Raw genomic sequence first — 21,869 nt, forward strand, 5'->3', positions numbered from 1 at the left:
ATCAACAGTACAACGATAGAAATTTCTTTTGAGAGCCAATTTTTTTAAACTTAAACTTCGTCTAACGCCACTTCTCCAAAATAAACTCGCCCAGGCCGTGGTATTTTGTGGAAGAGCCACACTCAAGGTGCCAAAGAGCCGCATGTGGCTCGCGAGCCGCAGTTTGCCGACCATGGTACTAGAGCATCACAGGAGTTACATGGCTGAAAGAAGCCCCACGATGTTAAAAACTGCCAAGTCTGAACCAAAGGACATAATTAAAGAATAAAATGATAAAAACATGAGAATTCAAAGGGCCTTTGGGATGAATCCTGCCAGTGGAATAGGATAGAAAAATATCCACAGTAGTCCAAGGGCATTGTTTAAGGGACAACACCAAAGAAAGTGATTTCCAAAGGAGTTCCTTGATCTTGTTTGATGAAGGTTCTCTGGGATGGTGAGTTTTCCTACATATTGTGGCTTCCTCTTGGCAGCAGACTCTAGTCACAGGGGAAAATTCTAGGCTCTTAGTGTCCGTGGGGCCACAAGTTTGAAAAAAAATTACGTCCTTGGAGTTACTGATTGTGTATATTCCCTTCCTTTTTTTTTTTTTTTTTTTTTAACTCTTTTACTTCCAGATGTTGTTCTAATCCAAGGTAGTCCTAGCTTAACTCTGACACAGAAACAACTATTCAAACAGGGTCCTGATGGGTGTTTGCCTCTCAGATGAAAGGGATCTCTTGAAGCTTTTGGCAGAAAGTGACATGTAGGGACCACACCCTTCAAGCCATTGCTCAATAGGACCTGCAGTGCATAGAACTTGCCAAACTATATGTGTCCATTTATTCCATTTTCCCCATGCTGATCCCTGGCCAACGCCTTATCCCAATTATTTCCTCTTGACTTTAACACCAGAAATCATCCCTACTCAGAAGGTAAAAACCTTCTTCATTGTGGCTAATCTTCTTCGTTACTCTCAAGTACCTTTCTTTGCCAGGTCTTTGAAGGGGGAGAAGGAAAATGCTAAGGTCCGCATACATGGTAGCCAGCCTCCAAGATGGCCTCCAAATCAGTCTCTAAGGATCTCCACCTCTTGGCATTCACACATTTTTTTTTTTTTTTGCGGTGAATAGCTTATAAAAGAAGCAATGGGGGAAGGCAGCCTATGACTGCACCCACATGACTAAAGTATGCAGCACCAGTGAAAAACTGGGACCTAACAACAACCTTGTGAGTGACCTTGGAGGTGGATTCTCCTCCTGATTTAGCCTTTAGATTTGACTGTAGGCCTGGCTGACAATTTGACTACAATGTCATGACAGACCCTGATCCTGGAACCACCTGATGCTCAGACACTTTGTGAGTTAATTCATGTTTGTTGTTGTAAGGCACCAGGTTTTGGGGTAATTTTTTACACCGAAACAGATAACTAATACAGTCTGTGCTTTGTTTCTGATTTTTGTGCATTCACAATATTGTGCAACTATTACCACTATCCATTTCCAGAACTTTTCTTTATTCAAAATAGAAAGTCTGCGTCCATTAAACAATAACTCCCCATTCCTCCTCTCCTGGTACACAGCATCACAATATTTGTCCTTTTGTGTCTGGCTTATTTTACTTCACATGATGCTTTCAAGATTCACCCATATTGTAGCATGTATCAATATTTTACCACAATTTTTATTGTGATAAAATACACATAATGTTTACAATGTTGACCACTTTTAAGTATACAGTTCAACGAATTAAGTGCATTCATATTGTTGCAACCATCATCACCATCCATCTCCAGAAATTTTTTCATCTTGCAAAACGAAAACTGGGTACCCATTAAACAGTAACTTCCCCTTCCCTCTCCCTCCAGCCACTGCCTACCAACATTCTACTTTCTGTCCCTATGATTTTGACTACTCCAGGTACCTCACTTAAGTGAAAGTATACAGTGCTGTCTTGTGTGACTGGCTTATTTCACTTAGCATAATGTCCTCAAGGTTCATCCATAGGTCAGAATTTTATAGCATATGTCAGAACTTTCTTTTTCAAGGCCGAATAATATTCCATTGCATGTATACACTACCGTTTGTTTATCCATTTATCTGTCAATGGACATTCAAGTTGCCTCCATCTTTGACTACTGTAAATAATGCTGCTATGAACATGAATGTGCAAGTATCTCTTTGAGACACTACTTTCAATTATTGTGGGTATATGCCCAGAAGTGAAATTTCTGGATCATATGGTAATCCTATTTTTAACTTTCTGAGGAAGTGCCATATTGCTTTTCACAGTGGCTGTATCATTTTACGTTCTCACCAACAGGGCACAGGGCTTCAATTTCTCCACATTCTCATCCACACGTGTTATACTTCATTCCTTTTTTACTTGAGGATGAGAAATATTGTAATGCATGTATATGCCACATTTAAAAAATTCCATTCATCGGTTGATGGACATTTGGGTTCTTACCATTTTTTTGCTATTTTGAATAATGTTGCTATGAACATTGGCGTACAAGTATCCTAGTCCCTGCATTCAGTGTTTTTTGGAAGTGGACCTGCTGGATCATAGAGTCGTTCTATATTTAACTTCTTGAGAAATCTACAGACTTCTGAGAAATCAGAGATAGTGCTCTGTAAGTTAGCGCTGGTCATCCCAGCCTTCTCCTGAACAGACATCCCGGTGGGTGGGGAACGCCTCCCTCCCTCCGGCATCCACACTGCCCACCTCCCCCACTTGGTTGCTTTGGGAAAAGCACTTCTCCAAGCCTTTCTGACACAGAGGTCCGAGCGGCTGAACCCATGCTGATCCCAGTGCCCAGTTGGGCGCACCCAAGCGAAGGAGGTTTGGGTGGGTCCCAGCGTGTCCTGCGCGGGCGGTGTGTGGGCAGGGCCGGAGGCTCCTCCCGGCGCTTTGAAATCTCCCCAGCGAAGCGGGCCGTGTCCACCCACTCCGGCGGAGGCGCGGGGCTGGCCAGGTGAGACAGCCCAGAAGCCCCGGGCCCTGGGGCGGGCACAGCCCTGCCAGATGGGCACCTCCAGCGCAGAGTCCCCACTGAGCCCTGCTCCCAGCGCGGGCGCCCTCGGTCCCGCCCGAGGCGGCCATTCGGGAGACTGAGTCCGGGAACGCGCGCCGCCCGGCGGGCCCGCCCCCCCCCCCCCCCCCCCCCCCCCGGCGGGTCCCAGCCTGGAGCTGCCCGGGGACCGCACCAGCCTCCCAGCCGCGCGCGTGCCCGGGCGACTCCTAGGTACCCCCGCTGGGAGCCCGGACCCCGGGCACGCCCTGCGGAGCCAGCCGCTGGTGCCTGGGTGCCCCTTGGCCGCCGGGGGCGGGGACAGCGAGTGCCAGGAGGCGGGCGCGGGACACGGGGGGCCTCGCGGCGGAGCCGCCCTCCCTCGGATCTGCCGCGGCGGCAGGAGCGCAACCCGCGCCGGAGTCGGGGAAAGAGCCGGGAGAAGAGGAGGAAGAGGAAAGGGACCTGTTCTTTTCGGGGAGAAGCGGCTTTGTCCTCGGACCCGGAATAAAGAAACCCGACCTGGTCCGCTGGCGCCGGGATGCCGCAGGTACTGAGCGCGCCCGCCCGGGAGATGCCCCGGGAGATGCTCCCAGGAACCCCGCGCCGCACCGGCCGCGGCGGGGCGGAGGCTTTGCGTGGGGAGGGGGCTTTTCAGGAGACTGGCACTGGAGCTCGTTCCTTCAGGGGAGCCGGGTACCCACTCCTGCCCTTAGGTGTAACCTCCGAAGCTCCGAGGACAAAGCTGAGAGCAGGCGAGGGCTGAGCAGCAGAGGCTGCAAAGTGGCTTCCAGGTTTGCAGGAGGAGGGGTCTGGCCAGGGGGCCGGCGCTAACCAGCAGGGTCCCCGGGGACACCTGATGGGAATAGGGTTCTTCTTGGAGAGGTGAGAATTCAGGATTAAAGGCCGCAAATTCTAAAATCGAACACCCTGCCCCACAAGAAGTTTTTAAAACCTGACTTTGAGCCTTCTGGCTGACATGCTTTTGGGTACCCTACCCTCAGAGGTGGCATGCCTCCAAGACACAGGTCTGCAAGGGGTATGGAGAATCCCACCCGGATTGCAGCCCTACCTGCCCGGGCTACGAGCCTGGTCCCCTCGGACCTTTCAGCTCCTCACACTTGACAGGGGCAACGGGCAAGGCCTGAGGGACAGAACTGAAGGCTCAGAGGAAGGAAAAAATCCTGAGAAAAGCGGGGGAGAGGAGCTGGGGAGAGAGGCAAGAATGGGGCCAAACTTAATTGGGACACAGAGGAACCTTAACCCTGGTCCCCCAAAGACAAGCTCAGATGTCTCATCTTTGGGGGATTGGGCAGCAGGCTTTCCTGGGGGCCCTAGGGGTCTCCCTTTTCCAGGAACCTCAGGTTTTCCATAGCTTCTCTCTCTGGCTTTCCTGACATTTCCAGGGCTCCCCAGGCCCCAGTCTTCCTTTTACACCCCAACAACCTGGTCTGATGTTTTCAAGCCTGTGAAGGACTGGGACTAGGGGAGAGGGCAGGGGACAGGGGGACTTCCTGTTGTTCTCTGTCCCCAGCAGTGCAGAGGACAGCCCCTCCCCTCTCCATCTCCCATCGCAGCCCTATTATGGGGTGTGATGGAGTCATCCAGGTTAGGATTCCCCTCCCCTTCTTTGCAGCTGACTGGGAGGCCTGAGCTGTTCCATAGTCATTCCTTGCAGTTCTAGGTGTAACACCCTCCCTCTCCAAGGACCTCCATGCTTTACAGACATTATTGATCTCCTGCCTGGAGGATGCTGAAACTCTGTTTACCTCAGGACACACACCAGCCAAGGAAAGCGTTTTGCTCCAGAGCCCCCTTCCCAAGCCATTCAACGCTTAGGCTGTGACTTTTACCCTATAGCCTCTGCCTGGGGTCAAGCCTTGGTAAAGACTGTGGGTGGCTTGTAGGGTCACCGCAGACTTGAATGTTGGAACAGCAAGCCCAGTGAGGAGCGGGAAGGGTGGCTGCTAGGAGGCCGTGATTTTAGAGCAGTGTTTTGCCAGAAGGAAAGAGACCAACTCCTGGAGAGCAGACAGGCTTGCCTCAAGGCCCTCCCTCTTCAATTGTATTCAGAATCACTTTTTTTTCTTTTCTTTATTGATTAAGGTATTACTAGTACATGTGTCCTTATCCCCCCATTGCCCCCTCTTCCTCGTGCCCTCACCCCCCTGATGTCTTTGTCCATTGGTTCAGCTTATATGCATGCATACAAGTCCTTTGGTTGATCTCTTCCCCTTACCCCCACCCTCCCCTACCTTCCCTCTGAGGTTTGACGGTCTGATTGATGCTTTTCTGTCTCTGGATCTGTTTTTGTTAATCAGTTTATGTTGTTCATTATATTCCATAAATGAGTGAGATCATGAGATATTTATCTTCCTCTGACTGGCTTATTTCGATTAGCATAATGCTCTCCAGTTCCATCCATGCTGTTGCAAATGGTAAGAATTCCTTCTTTTTTACCACAGCATAGTATTCCATTGTGTAGATGTACCACAGGGTTTTAATCCACTCATCTGCTGACGGGCACCTAGGCTGTTTCCAAATCTTAGCTATGGTAATTGTGCTGCTATGAACATAGGGGTGCATATATCCTTTCTGATTGGTGTTTCTAATTTCTTGGGATATATTACTAGAAGTGGGATCACTGGGTCAAATGGGAGTTCCATTTTTAGTTTGTTAAGAAAACTCCATTCTGTTCTCCACAGTGGCTGCCCCAGTCTTCATTCCCACCAGCAGTGCACGAGGGTTCCTTTTTTTCTGCATCCTCACCAGCACTTGTTGTTTGTTGATTTGTTGATGATAGCCATTCTGACAGGTCTGAGATGATACCACATTGTTGTTTTGATTTGCATCTCTCGGATGATTAGTAACTTTGAGCACGTTTTCATATGTCTCTTGGCCTTCCTTATGTCCTCTTTCGAAAAGTATCTATTAAGGTCCGTTGCCCATTTTTTGATTGGGTTGTTTATCTTCCGTTTGTTAAGTTGTATGAGTTCCCTGTAAATGTTGGAGATTAAACCCTTACTGGTGATAACATTGGCAAATATGTTCTCCCATACAGTGGGCTTTCTTGTTGTTTTGTTGATGTTTTCTTTTGCTGTACAGAAGCTTTTTATTTTGGTGTAGTCCCATTTGTTTATTTTCTCTTTAGTTTCCATTGCCCTAGGAGCTGTATTGGTGAAGATATTGCTTTGGTATATGTCTGAGATTTTGCTGCCTGTGGATTCCTCTTATATTTTTATGGTTTGCTGTCTTTATGTTTAAGACCTTTATCCATTTTGAGTTTATTTTTGTGTATGGTGTAAGTTGGTGTTCTAGCTTCATTTTTTTGCATGTATCTGTCCAATTTTCCCAATACCATTTATTGAAGAGACTGTCTTGACTCCATTGTATGTTATTGCCTCCTTTGTCAAATATTAATTGAGCATAGTGGCTTAGGTTGATTTCTGGGTTCTTTATTCTATTCCATTGGTCTATATGTCTGTTCTTGTGCCAGTACCAGGCAGTTTTGAGAACAGTGGCTTTGTAATCCACTTTCACCACTCCTGTTTGACATAGTTCTGGACGTGCTAGCCATAGCAATAGACAAGAAGAAGAAATAAAAGGTATACAAATTGGAAAAGAAAATGTAAAACTGTCATTATTTGCAGATGACATGATACTGTACATAGAAAACCCTAAAGACTCCATCAAAAAATTATTAGACTTAATAAATTAATCCGGCAATGTAGCAGGATACAAAATTAATGCCCAGAAATCTATGGCATTTTTATACACCAATAGTGAATTTACAAAAAGAGAGATTAATAAAAACAATCCCATTTACCATTGCACCAAAAAAATTAAGATACCTAGGAATAAAATTAACTAAGGAGGTAAAAGACCTCTACTTGGAAAGCTATAGGACACTAAAAAAAGAGATAGAGGAAGACATAAACAGATGGAAGAACATACCGTGTTCATGGATTGGTAGAATCAACATCATTAAAATGTCCATACTACCCAAAGCAATCTATAGATTCAATGTACTCCCCATTAAAATACCAATGACATATTTCACAGACCTAGAATGAACTCTCCAAAAATTCATCCGGAATAAAAAAAGACCCCAAGTAGCTGCAGCAATCCTGAGAAAGAAGAACAAAGTAGGTGGGATCTCAATACCAGATATCAAGCTGTATTACAAAGCCACTGTTCTCAGAATCACTTCTTTTAAGCAACAGAATGGAACAATTCCACAAGGACAAAGATCAGGCTGTCAGGACAGGAAATGGAGTTTGGAGCAGGTCACTTTCCTTCTCTTCAGCCTCCCACACTCCCAACTTTGGTCCCTGAGAAAAAAGTGTAACATTTCAGAGTCCTCAGTGGAAGGGAAATAAACAGAGTCAGTGCCTGATTGTCTCTATAGCAATCCAATCTTCCCTGAATGAGTGGGTATGTGGTTGATAATACTTTCTCTTCTCTCACTTTTTTTTTTATTTCCACTCCATCACCCAGTGTTCACTCTGAGCAGGTGGCTAATGGATCTGCTTAGGTTACAGGATGGTTTTAAATTTGGCCGGATTCACTCAGATATATAGCCAACTGTTTGTATGTCTTTTAAAGGCTTAGGATGGAGCTGAACCCCAAAGATGCTGGCAGGGACACTCTGACTCATTAAGACCGAACTGAGTGTCAGCAGAGAGAGAAGACAGCTCCCCAGGCATCATCCCAGAGGAATTCCCAGCTGTGTTGCTCAAGGCATCATCTGGCCACCATGGGAGTCATGGATGAGAATGCCACCAACATCTCCACTGGCTTCCTTTCTGTGCTTGACCCCCACGGAGCCCAGGCTGCTTTCTTCCCATTTAACTTCAGCTATGGCGACTATGATATGCCCTTGGATGAAGATGAGGATGTAACCAATTCTCTGACGTTTTTTGCTGCCAAGATTGTCATTGGCATGGCCCTGGTGGGCATCATGCTGGTCTGTGGCATTGGCAACTTCATCTTCATTGCTGCCCTGGCCCGCTACAAGAAGCTTCGCAACCTCACCAACCTACTCATTGCCAACCTGGCCATCTCTGATTTCCTGGTGGCCATTGTCTGCTGCCCCTTTGAGATGGACTACTACGTGGTGCGCCAGCTCTCCTGGGAGCATGGCCACATCCTGTGCGCCTCTGTCAACTACCTGCGTACTGTCTCTCTCTACGTCTCCACCAATGCTTTGCTGGCTATCGCCATCGACAGGTGAGTAAGGGGACAGTGGGGACAACCAAGGAAGGGGCATTGGAATTGTTGGCTGCAATTATAATTGAGGAGAGATATCTGTATTCACCAGTAATGTGGATCTATAAGGGCTCAAAAGTTGGCCCCATGGCTTCTTGGCCTTTTTGCTAAGATCAAGTGCACTATGAAAAGTTAGCTCATTGACTGACAGTGAGAAGGGCTCTAGATTTCTAGCTGTGGGCAGGCTGGAGGTAGCAGAGCCCTGATGACTGGGCAGTGGGAAGGCTATGGATCCCTCTGCTATGGTTATGCTCCTAGATGTTGTATCTGTTCAAGGTTTAGAGAGAGAGAGGGAAGAGTAGGGGTGGAGGGACAAGGTTAAATGCTAGGCAGGTAACTCTTGAGTAAATTTAAATATCTTGACGGAGGTTTCTGTCTTATTAAGACTTCCTCTACTGAAACATGAACTACCCAGCCCCACCAGCACCAATTGATTTTAAAATAAAATTGAGGGATTTATTTTGAAAAACAAACAAACTAACTAAAAAAAAAACCCCAAAAGAGAACATATGCTTATTTACTGTTCGTTGTTGCAGTAGTCAGTTTGCCCCTCTTCATACATTTGCATGCAGCAGCATAGAAGACCTGTTTCTACTGAAGGTAAATAAAATCAGTAAGAGCAGCCTATGCAAATCTTTCTGATGTTATGCTTAGTCTTTTCATTTAGTATAATCACCTGTGCTAATGACCAGGGTGGTTTCTGGTTCCCTCAGGACAATCTTTGCAAGCTCCTCTCATTACAAAATACCTTGTTACAATGCAGAGACACTTACCTTGAGGGTCAAATCAGGCCTCCGTGTACTTGAATCTGAACTGCCCGTCTCTCTCCCTTAACCCAGAAAGCCTGAAGCACAGATGTTCTCCCTGTTCCATGGCCTCAGGGCTCTGGTGGAGTTCAGCCTGTCTCTCATAGTTGGGACAATGTTCCGGGGAGCAGCACAGCAAATAGAGCCTGTTTTCTGGAGTCATAGGCAGGACAATGAGGCATACACTGACCTGGAAAGACACCACTCCTGAGGAAAGGGGGTTGAAAAGGAACCAGGCTTTAAAGCCACTGAGGGGTGGAGCCTTGGGAAGGAAGATGTCAGGGAGTTAGCAGCTTAAATAGCCCTTAGTCTGCACCCATAGAAGGTGCTTAGAGGGTCATCCCTGCAGAGGGCTACTTCTCCTTGGCCAAGGTCTTCCACATGAGTGACAGAGCCCCACAGTATATTGTCCATCCAGGGATGCACCCTGAGTGGACCTACAGAAGGAGCAGGAGGGGGGAAATCAAGCTGGGTATCTGCCCCTTAAATCCCCTTCATAGCTGTGGAAGAAAGCTCCAGGGACCTTATCTTGGACCTTTTTTACAAGTAGAAGCTACCACCACCTCTCTTAGCACATCAACAGGACAGAGCATACAGGGTCATTTCCTGAAGTTTCATCTAGCTAGACATCTTTTCACAAGGGGTGTTCTCAGCCACTAACAGTGGGTGGGACCCTGCTGTCAGGGTGAAATCCATTTCACTTTTCGAAAGGTGTAACACTGTAGTAGGGAGTGGCTTCAAGGATAAGTTAATGGGAATTGGGTTATTTTGAACATGTGAGAGGAGAGATCTATATTGATCTACTGAACTCCTACAAGTCCTTATCCTACTTTCATACTAAACTCTGCTTGTCTGAAATACTGCAGGCATTTCTCTGGCAGTGTGAGTTTATATAATGCAATTTAAATACAATAGAAAGATGAATTGGGGAACCTGCACAGCATCATAGAGTCTGCTGTTGTTCAGAATGGGGTCGTGAGTGGAAACTTGCGCCCAGACATTGGAGGACAGCATTGTTGCCTGCACAGGGCCATCCAACGGCCTTGGCCAACTAACTAGCTGTGCCAGTACATTAAGTTCTTTTATTGATGTTTGTAATCTTTGCTTCAAATCATTTTTATTTTTCTGTGTCTTTACCATCCAATTTCAATTTAGCCTAGGACTTCATTGATTATTGTCTGGTCTCATGTGTTGTTCAGGATTTGATCAGTAGATTTTCAGGTTTGATTTGTTTAGTTTTGGACAACTAATTTTTATCTTGATATAACAATATACCTACGGTTATAAAAATACATTTTAAAAATGAAATTTCTATAGGAAAATAATGTTAGCAGTTATTCTGCCTGGGTTTAAATTCCTGCGGTACCACTTATTAGCCTTATATTAATTATTTTACCTTATTCTCCCTCAGTTTTCTCATGTATAAAATGGAAATAATAAGAAAACCTAATGTATTGGTTTGCCTTGAGGATTAAATTATATAATATATGTAATCATTTGAACAATGTTTAAAACAGAATAAACACTAAATAAACAGTGGATATTATAGTTCTTGAATTAACCCTTAAAGGAATAACAACAACAACAACAACAAAAACACACACACGGATAAATGAATGAATATTTCTGATTGGTTAACCTCTTTGTTTTCATTGAAGTGATTGTTTGAATGACGTGATTTAAAAGATAATAATACAAGGTTTCTAAGAAACACTGCTATCAAGATATAGCAGAACAGAACCGTTACTCTTCTATCTGCCTGGACTTCTTTGTTTCTGTTATTGGTTCCATGGTTTTCCCAGGCATCTAAACTAGCAAGTCTCCTCTGTCCTGGCCGCTCTCTCCCTTTCTCCAGCATTCACTTCATTTCCAGGTCCTGCCAATACTTACCCCTCCCTCCCACCTATTCACTCAGGGCTGGACTATCATAGTCTCCTCTTGGCCTTCCATGTTTCTTGGCTCTGCTCTCTGCCAACCTACTCCCCGCATAATCCTCCCTAAACATTCATTCATTCATTCATTTATTCAAATAATGCATTTTTGTAGAACGACTGCATGTGACAGATACTATTCTAAGCATTGGGGATATGATGAATAAGAAAAATAATTTCTTTGCCCTCATGGAACTGACATCCATGGGATGGAGAGAGTTAACAGTCAGGTAAACAAACAAGAAAGGCATTTTTAGAGCATGAGAAATACTCTGAACAAAAGCAAACAAACACTAAAACATTGAGAGTGACTGAGGGTGGGAGATATCAGGTGTAGAGGCAGGAAAAGTGTGTCTGAGGAGACTTTTGAACCTACCTCTGAAAGATGGAGGAGGAAAAAAAAAGCCAGCCTTGTGAAGACTGATAAAAAAAGCATCCCAGATAAAGGGAATAATAAGTGCAAAGGCCCTGAACAGGAACAAACCTGGTGGTTACTAAGAACAAAGAGAAGGCCCCTGTGGCCTGAGGGAATAAAGCAAGACTGCAGCCAAATTAATCTTCTGTCTTGTATGTCTCCCCTCTCTGGTTCTAAAGACCTCAAAGAACTCCATTGTCTACAACATATGCCTCAAACTCCTTCGCCTGCTCTTGAAACCTTCCATTATTGAGCCCAAGGCTGTCCCCCAGTCTCATGCTGGGTAAACACATTTATGTCCTGTTTTCCAAATAAGGTTACAATATTTTTGAAGGCTGCTACTATGGTTGACTACATTTCTATTTGCTTGGTGCCAGGAACTATTGAGAGTGAAGTTTCACTAAAATCCTAGGTGCCCATAATTCACAGACAGCAGAAGCTTATAAAAGAAGTAAGACATGGTTCCTGCTCTCTGGAGCTTACCACCTAAAGTGGAAGAGGTGGGTGGGGAGTGAGGTGACACTTATGAAACAGTTAAAGGATAAAGAATAAATTTTAAATGAAATTTACATCAGGGTGAGATCATCGTGTACCTGAGTAGTTAAAGGAGGTTTCATGGAAGAGGGGGACTTTTTAACTGGCTTTCAACAAATGGCGATCAGCAAAGTAGAGGAGAGGTTTTCCAAGAGGAACAGTGTTTACAACAGCCTAGAAGTGGGAATGCTTGAGGCATGAGGTCCCTTGCAGAGGATGTAGGGCAGAGGCAAGGAACATATGGAAAGTCAAGATAAAAAAGGACAAGGTCATATTCCAGAAGATCTCAAAATCTAGACACAGGGAGTCAGATCTGATGGCAGCAGGAAACTGAAAAAGATCATCAGAGAACTCCTGGCCCTCTGGGTCTTTGTTTCTTCTTTGATGTGGAGACACCTGTACTGTCCTTGAGGTGTATCCTTCAGATCCCAGAACATGTGGGGCACTGCGGGACCCTTCCTTTTTTTACCCCAAATCCAGGGGAAACTGACCAATCTGCCTGCCATTGTCAGCTCTCATCTTCTGTCTGAATGAGGCCAGCTAAGGCATGAGTAATCATTCTCAGTCCCAAGTCCTACAAATGCTACCCGGTGAGATTATTGGTCAGAGCTGGCTGGCCCAAGGAGTAAGTCATTCAATCCCTGACCATCCCATGACTGGCCTAGTAGCTGCTGCAACCTCCACTTCCATGGTTTGATCTGGGGCTGGGTCCTAGGGACAGAGAGGGAGCCCAAATGCTCTTGGTCTAATCACCCAGCCCACTATCACCATACCATTACTGCCTGGACATTTCTTTGTCTATCAGCCTTCATTCTTTGTTGGCTCGAAGTGGATCTGGACCTGAGCCAATGTAGTGGTAGACACACAGGGCAAGCCAAAGGCATACTCATAAGCTGCCAATTGCCTGACACCTTCTTGGAACATCAATAGGTAGAAACCAACTGTGATGGAGAGAAAAGAGAAGGACTATTTGATGCCAGGAGAAGGGTAGGACGAAGGGCTATTGCTTGCTTTGGTTGAAAGGGTGGGGACAAATGGCGTATTTGAGAACCCACTGCATTTGGAGCAAGATATGGATGGGTCTGCATTATGGTCCCGTCAATTTCTAGCTGTGTGGCTTTTGGCAGGTTATTTAGCCTCTCCAAATCTTAGTCTGCTCATCTGTAAAATGGGTATTTTTGCTCTCTTACCTACTCTAATGAGAAAGTGGATTTGAAAATGTTCTATAATTTGTAAACTGCTTTACAAACATAAGCAAGTGTTACTAATACTAGAGTTCTGAATTTTGATCCTAGCATAGCCAAGGCCGGTGGCAATCCTTAAAGCAATTTCTGCAATTTGCTTATTGGTAAATGTATTTGGAAGGCCTCTTGCTCAGTTCCTGGAGCTAAGCCTGGGGATAGAGTTAGGGTGATGTCAGAGAAAGCCAGGATGAAAAAACTATCAGATGGGTAGTCACAGATTACCTGAAGGTTAGTTTTGATATGAAAATAAGTAGAATCAGTAAAATATGTCCAATAAAATAGAAAGTAGTAGAGAACTTTCAAATGCAGTATTTGCTAAAAACAGGTGAAAGAAAATTGCTATGTATACAGAATAACTCTGAAAAAATACATTCTAGGACGCTAACAGTTTCTTGTGTATTAATAGCTGTTGTAGTTTATATACAGTATTTGTTTGATCTTATAGTATCTCTGTGAGGTTAGTGAGACAGGTAATATCCCTATGTTACAGATGAGGAAATTGAGCTCATAGGGCTAAGAAAAATGGCTCAAATTCACATAACAAGTTTGTGGCAAAGCTGGGATTAGATTCTTGGTCTTCTGACTCCTAGGCCAGCATTCTCTCCTACTTTCTCATTGAAAAAACACTTTGGCTTTGAAACATTATAAAGATGTAGGAAGTTACTATTGGGAAAAGAAGGAATAGAATTATATAGTGAAAATTCATATACTAAACATGTATGAATATAGAAATATTCTTTGACAAAGTAATCAACAAAACATGGTGGTGTAGAGAGGGAGAGAACTAGCGAGAGCAAAAACACTAAGTTCTTAGTTTTTTGCTATGAGTCAGAGCAAGTTTGGTGCACTCATTGTAGCAGGAGCGCCATGGCTTTTGTGAAGGATGACAAGAGCACTGCCAACACTCTGCAGACACTGCATTCCACCCTTCGGCACTAAGGGGTTGGCGAGAGTGCCAACGATTGTTGCCGGTGGTGGAGCATGTCAAGCAGACAGCTGGGTGTTCAGAGGTGGACACAACCTATCTAACTTCACCTAATATCTGGAAGCTATAAAACAGCAAGAGTCTCACTCCAGTTAACTCTCCAGATGACACACTCAATGGACCTGGCTACTTGGGTTGGGGGGCGGAGGGTAGGACAGAAACAGCAATATTATTATCAGAAGAAAAAAATAAGAATGAACCTCTTCCAATCAAAATTCCAAGAAAGATGAACTCAAAGGGATTGGTTTCAAAAAACAGAATTGGTTTGGCTTTCTTTCCTACTCCTGTCACATTTGCTCTTGGCTCTACCTGGAATAAGCTGTAGGCATGTGAGAATGTGTTTATTTCCAATGTTGATTAGTCATTCCCTCCCACTTCACTTCCTATCTTCTCCTCCAATCTCCATCCCCTGCAAGATTGGAAAGTCTTCCAGGAAATCAAAGTTCCTGCATAAGTATGTGCACTCACTCTGGGAAGGAGGCTTTCATACCGCACAAATGACTCACATCCCTCAGAAAGTGCTCTGTCTTTGCTCCTGGACCTGTGTGGTAACAGCAGTGCGGCTTTTTTGGGGGAGAGAACAAAAGCAATATCCTTTACTAGCTGGTGCTTTGTGGTTAAAAAAGATACATTCATGTATATTCTCAATTGATTTTCTCATCAATCATGTCAGATAGGGTTAAATGTTTTCTACCAAGGGTCCTATGGTATATGACTTTGAGAAAGCCACTCATCTCTCACTGGCCTCTATTTTTCCACCCGGAAAGTAAAATAAATGATCACATGTATTCCTCCCCCTGTGCATGAAGAGCAATGTTTTCAAAAATGTGGAACGAAGACAAAACTTCGCCCACTGCTTCCACTGGGAAGCGCAAGTTCTCCCAATAAGTCTTTGGAACTATCGGACCCTTTTAGCTCTAAACTCTGGGTTAATTAGAATGAATGATCCTGAAGACAGGAAGGACTTGAGAATAATGCCAGGCTAGAAACTGATGGAAGGCACTATTACTACATTTAATAGTAATAGTTGCCATTTATTGAGTACTAGAGGCCCAGTGCATGATTTAATCATGCACCTGGTGCACCAGCGGGCTGGCTGTCCGCCGGTGCACCAGGCCTTCCGAAAGCCTCCTGCGCGGCGGAGGCTTTCGAAAGGCCTTGTGCCGGAGCAGACAGCCGGCCAGCTCCCCCGCTTTGGCTTTTGATCGCTGGGGAGCTGGCCGGCTGTCCGCGGGTGCCCCAGGCCTTCCGAAAGCCTCCGGCACAGCCGTGGCACAGACGCTGAGCTCCTGGCGTCAGTGGCGCCGCGAGCTCAGCGTCCTGCTGGCCCAATCAGCTACCCCAGCCACCCTGAGTCCCGCCCCCTGCCCCTCCTGCTGGCCCAATCGTGGGCGTAGCGGAGTGATGGTAATTTACATATTACCATTTTATTATGTAGGATATGCCAGGAATTGTGTAAACATTAAGCATATTTCACCCTTAAAAAAACAAACAAAAACATTTGCAGATAAGGAAACTGAGATTCAGAGAGATGAAACAAAACTTGCTTGAGGTTGCGACAGCTAGTAAGGGGTGGAACTGGGGTTCGAATTCCAGCCTGCCTTTCTTGAACGCCCCTGAACCATTGCGTTTCTCCTCCACACACCCCCTTCGGCTGCAAAGATCTCCTCATCGAGCACTTTCTTGGCATAGCGGCTGACCCGTTTGTGTTCTTGTCCTAGGTACCTGGTCATTGTCCACCCGCTGAGACCCCGGATGAAGTATCAGACAGCCACGGGCTTGATCGCCCTGGTGTGGGCGGTGTCCGTCCTCATCGCCATCCCTTCCGCCTACTTCACCACGGAAACGGTTCTCATCATTGTCAAGAACCAGAAGAAGATCTTCTGCGGTCAGATCTGGCCGGTGGACCAGCAGATCTACTACAAGTCCTACTTCCTCTTCATCCTCGGCCTGGAGTTCGTGGGCCCGGTGGTCGTCATGACGCTGTGCTACGCCAGGATCTCGCGGGAACTCTGGTTCAAGGCCGTCCCGGGTTTCCAGACGGAGCAGATCCGGAAGCGGCTGCGCTGCCGCCGGAAGACGGTGCTGGTGCTCATGGGCATCCTCACCGCCTACGTGCTGTGCTGGGCGCCCTTCTACGGCTTCACCGTCGTGCGCGACTTCTTCCCCGCCGTGTTCGTGAAGGAGAAGCACTACCTCACGGCCTTCTACATCGTCGAGTGCATCGCCATGAGCAACAGCATGATCAACACCCTGTGCTTCGTGACGGTCAAGAACAACACCATCAAGTACCTCAAGAGGATCATACTGCTCCACTGGAAGTCTTCTTCCAACGGCAGTAAGGCCAGCGCGGACCTTGATCTCAAAACCATGGGGGTGCCTGCCACCGAAGAGGTGGACTGCATCAGGCTAAAATAACCCCAGGGGCCTTGAGAAGTCTAAACGGGACTCTGGGGACCCTGACCAGTGTACTTAGATACACATTATCAACACCAAGAACTCTTGGTTTGCCGCAGAGGGCAGAGTAAATGGACGACTACGTGAACATGGTGTCCAAGGAGCTCAGATTTTCTAAGACGGGTGTGATTAGGCACCATCACCCGTGACTGACATTCACTCAACGTCTAATTTGTGCAAAGAGGAGGCACTGGCAAAACCTGTGTATGTTGATGACACTGAATGGCCCCAAAGAAGTAGGGATTAAACCAAGAAAAAATTTGAGCATGGACAGCCTGGAATAAGGAGGTTGCAGAGGGAACCTGATTAGGCATCTAGACAGGGGTACCTTCCTGTGTTTGTAGCGTGAGGGTCTCTCTGGACAACCTCAGCGACTCATCAGACACTGATGTAATTCATTTCTACGATTGTTTTTAGGCTTGACTTCACTCCTAACATTTGTGGGTTGGAGTAAGAATACAGACATCCACCAAGTTCTTTCTTCAGCCCTTCTCTTCTCACGCCTGGTCCCGACTCTCACTGTGAGGAGCCTTACACGCATGCACGTGGACACCTCAGTATACATGGCGGGTTCTATCCAAACCCTCTTCCCCCATATTGCCTCATGGCATGGCCACGCCTCAGGCTTAGGGCCCATATGTAGGGAAGCTCATGATTATAAGGATGGACCCTGGGAAGAGGCCTCAGAGACCCTGGGAATTGTTTGGACAGGGAATTATGAGGTCTGGGTACCTGGAGAAAGTCAAGAGGGGAAAAGCTAGGCTCAGGATGGGTATGTCCCCTTGGATCAATGGCCTTCTCTCCCTCAATGGGAGGGGTCCAGGCAGAGGATCTCTGAAAGGGTGGGGGGCTTAGGGAAGGGGTTCAGTTTCTCTTGGTCTTAGGGTGATACTGCTTCCACCTCTCAGTTATTCTGATTTGGACCAGTTAGACTTCTCCTTAAGTGCTTCTCATGTCTCCATGCTTGTGAAGCATAGACTGAAAGGAGACACACACCTCATGAATGTGGCTGTCAGCCATTTTTTCATTCACACCAGCTTCCACCCTTATTGGTACAATTTAAAGGCAAGATGTCTTTGTTCCTGGTGCCTGAATCCCATCATAGACATTATTCCTTTGGATTAAACCTTGATGCTCTTTTTAAAATGGAGGTACTTTTTGGAGACATAACCCATCACATTTCCATTCCTTAGTGCAAGTGAAGTCATGCAATCCAGTGGCAGGTGATGAAGCTCAGTGGTAGGGCCCTGGGTACCTAGGAAAGAAAGGGACATACAAATGGTGGTGGGGGGAGGGTCAGCTAACAAGGAGGCTCACTGAGAGCTTGTCCCACTTTCCAATCACCTCCTTTGTTTGGTGTTTTGAATATTGGAATATGGAGTTTTTGAACTAAAAGATCTGATCCAGCCTTGGCTTTGTCACCTCTGTGACCCTGGGTAAAGCCTCTTGGAGGGGATGAAGATAGCTACTGAGGGGGGTGGGGTGGGGGCGTGGTTGTGAATAGCCAATGAGATAATATGTGGAAAAACTCTTTCAGCCACACAACTAATCAAAAGAGTAGACTAATAACTGTGTGTAATGTGCCTGGACATGGAAAAACTTGTAAGCTTGGCTTATGTATCTGGAAACCTCACCACCTTCCCCTTTCACTATCCTTTGTATAAATTATTCCCTTACACCTCTCAGCAGTGCTGTATGCATTATGTTCTTAATAAGTTGGTACAATAAGGCAGTGAAAGTTGGTGGCGGAAGTATAAAAGGAAATGGTAGATCGCTTTCCCGTCAGAAGACAAGCTTAGGGTTTTAGAATAAAAGCATCTTTATGATCATGGAAGTGCTGACCATCTTCCTATGCCTGTTCCCCAGTCAGCATGAATCTGGGCAATGTGGTACTTGTTTCTCAATCTGTTTTTTGTTTTCATGAGGGTGTATAGCTATAGAATTGACTTGTCCTTTTCTTCTTAAATATAATGCTATTTAAGTGAAACCTGTATTGTGCATCTCCCCCTTCAAATATAGTCAACTTTATTTTTTGTAGCAAAGTTTATTATTTATAGTTATTTTATTTCTCTGGAAGATTCATTTTAAAAATCTATTATTTTTCCATTCATCATCCAGCACATTTACCCTACCGTTTAATCAGAATACTCTCAGAGAAAAAAAGAAACTAATGAAAATACTAGCCTAAATCCAATATGCCTTGGAAGGCAATCCTTACTTTTTGTAAAATCACATATTGCATTATTAAATCAGGAAAGTTAGTTTTTACACTAAAAATAATAAAATGATCTCATTTGTTGTCAATATGTTCATGTTTCCATTAGGATGGCTATATTAAATAGAAACTTTTTAGATGTGACAACCAAACCTCTTTTGGCTTTTCAGCCGAAAATGTACCTTTTTAAAAAACTCATTTACCTGTAATATTTCTAGATATTGTATCTGATTGTGATTTTACAGTGAATGAAATTGTTGTGTAGTTAATCAAGTGAAATAAAAAATCCCAAGTATATAATCATTCAACATGGCGTTTCTGTAATTTCCACCCCCCCCCCATGCTTTTCCTAGTTATAGTGTGTTTGAGTGAACACCAAATAAATGCTGAGTCCATCATCAGATGAATTGTGATAACAGTGTTAACTCATGTTCATATTGCCTAAAGAAATTTAATTGATTTATATTTCTTCCTAGAAGTCTTCAGCTGGTAAAACCATTAATACCTTTTAGCACCTGAGTGCCAGGACTGGAAATCCGAGGACCTGTTTGTGCCTGTTATATAAGCTAAGGTTAAACCTTTGAACAAGCTTAAAGGTTTGCAAAGTGAACCAGGAGATGAACCTACAACACCAAGCCTTGTTCAGGTTGGAGGCTGATTCATTGAACCGAGCAGTAGCCTGCCCAGTTGATGGCTTCTCCAAAAACTGGTGGCAAGCCCAACAAGTTGACACTTTTGCTTTTGTGTTTCTTTTCTGTTCCTTACATGCTTTCATTATGCAGAGAGATATGCACATCGTCTTATGTAGAAGGATAAAGATGTGATTTGTGAAGTGAAACCATTTCCTTAAGTAAAAGAGAAAGGCAGATTTACAACAAAGCTTTTAGAAATTTTGTCTAATGAGTACACAGTTAAAAATAATTTCTTAAGTCAAGGCACTAAAGCATGGCAATGTGATGGTCACCACAGCAAGCCCTCAGCATGAAACAAGTTCCATGCTCATTTTGGAAAAGCATACTAAAAACCTTGTGCGGTGGCCAGGAAATTATAAATATGAGCTCTGTTCCTTGAAAACTATGATAGATTTTGGAATGTATCCACAAAGAATGATCCAACTCTCTTTCCTCAAGTGTAAGTGAGAATATAAAATTTAAGTTATTCATTTTATGGTTGATGAAACTGAAGCCCAGAATGGGGAAGAGATGTTCAGGGTCACACATATGGTCACTGTGTGAGCCAGGATTAGGACACCCCCCGCCCTTTCAGTCTGTCGAAGCTCAATCCAGGGTTCTTCTACCACAGCATTTGTGGGTGCAGAGAGTGTCAATCTTGGGAAAGGAAGGATCCATTCCAAAAATCCTTGAGATGACTATTCAACTGCAGTCTAGCCCTCTCTTGAGACCCGTAAGGAGTTTAGCAGAAACATTCCTGGTTCCTTTGCAAGCCAAGTTTTGCTCATCTTACTCCTGGGAACTCACAGCACAGACTTCGAGACCAGGAGGTTTCAGGGGAGAACTAAAAAATGTTTGTCACTGATCTTTACCTTGCCTAGTTAGGGGTCTTTATGACTCTAAAAGGAAGATACCACACCTTATTAATGAGAACAATTTCCCTGCCCTAGGAAAGCAGAAGAGAGAGAGAAAGAAGCCATTCTTGGCTGAATGTCCGGAATGGATGGCAGGCTTCTGTGTTCAGAGTTCAGAGGCATCAGAAGGCCACCCCCTGCTGTTGTCAGTGAAGAAATGAAAGGTTGAGGAGGCTTTTTGGATGTGATGGGACTTGAACTGGACAAGTGGGGTGTAGAAAAGCAAGAGGGCAAACACTCCACATGGGAAGAAGCATTTTTTTTTAAGATTTTAAATTGATTTTTTAGACAGAGAAAGTGAGAGGGAGAGAAACATTGATATGAGATGGAAACATCAATTGGCTGCCTCCTGCATGCCCCCTACTGGGGATCGAGCTCACAAGCTGGGTATGTTCCCTGCAGGGAATTGAACCTGGGACCTTTCAGTCTGCAGACTGATGCTCTATCCACGGAGCCAAACCAGTTAAGGGTGTGTTTTCTTTTTAAATTGATCTTTATTGTTGAAAGTATTACAGATGTCACCCTTTTTTTTCCCCATTGACCCCCTCTACACCTCACTTGCCCTGCCCCCCAGGCCTTCATCACACTATTGTCTGTGTCCATGGGCTAAGCATATATGCATATAGGTTCCTTAGCCACTAGTGTTTTTTTTTACACAGATCATCACAGGGATTTTGTGACATTTTTTAGCGGCCATGAGTCATAAATTCACAGATTCTAGTTTTATTTAACATCAGTAAGCCTGAAAGAGGGATATTCTGCTAAGAGAATTTCACCAATAAGAACTCTTCATATAATTTCATTAGTCTATTCCAGATCGGTGATCAATAGGTTTAAGGGGATTAGACTGGGCCACCTGCCTTCTTCTCCTCACATAAACTCAGCAATTGAAGTCTTCAGAGCGGATGAAAAATTGAAAGGACAGACTCTATAGAGAAACGTAGAATGGCCATTGAGAAACAAGAGAAAGAAGAACCAGGAAGGGAAAGAGATTAAAGAATATTTTAGAGAAGAAGAATAGATTTAGTATAGCTAGGAAATTCAGCTTCCTTCCTCTCTCCAGTACCCTCTTTTTTCTTAGAAGGAGAACCAAATTATTATTTCAGAGTAAAAACTATATTTCACAGTCTACCTTGCTGCTAAGAGGATCATGCCGGTAAAACCTAGGAGGAAACTTATGAAAATATGAAACTTCCCTAGAAAGCAGAGAAAATGCAGCCACATTGTTTAGAATGCAGCCATTTTGGACAATGAAAACAAGGCTTGCACCATGGGGATGGTGGACCAGAGAGCTGGAAGGATAATAGGCCCATGATAACTCGGGGGTGTCCATACCAACATTGGACAAGCTATCTCCACACTTCTAAGTGAGATAAAAATAAAGTTCCATCTAATTTAAGTCACTAGTGAAGGAGTTCTATTCCTACCTACCTGGGC

The 21,869-nt window shown here is 44.8% G+C and overlaps 1 protein-coding gene across 2 annotated transcripts; it reads left to right on the forward strand.

The window, feature by feature from the left end:
• Positions 1 to 2,923: 2,923 nt before the first annotated feature.
• Positions 2,924 to 19,128, forward strand: PROKR1 (prokineticin receptor 1). Of its 2 annotated transcripts, none has more exons than XM_079792607.1 (3): positions 2,924 to 2,956; positions 7,598 to 8,221; positions 15,897 to 19,128. In XM_079792607.1, the coding sequence occupies exons 2-3, from the start codon at positions 7,749 to 7,751 to the stop codon at positions 16,591 to 16,593; spliced, it is 1,170 nt and encodes a 389-aa protein (XP_079648733.1). In that variant the 5' UTR covers positions 2,924 to 2,956; positions 7,598 to 7,748; the 3' UTR covers positions 16,594 to 19,128. The 2 variants fall into 2 exon arrangements, with proteins under 2 accessions (XP_079648733.1, XP_079648732.1); XM_079792606.1 differs by lacking the exon at positions 2,924 to 2,956 and adding an exon at positions 3,363 to 3,542.
• The last annotated feature ends 2,741 nt before the right edge of the window (positions 19,129 to 21,869 follow it).

The sequence above is a fragment of the Cnephaeus nilssonii genome (genome assembly GCF_951640355.1).
Source record: "Cnephaeus nilssonii genome assembly, chromosome: 15".
In the NCBI taxonomy this organism is placed as follows: domain Eukaryota; kingdom Metazoa; phylum Chordata; class Mammalia; order Chiroptera; family Vespertilionidae; genus Cnephaeus; species Cnephaeus nilssonii.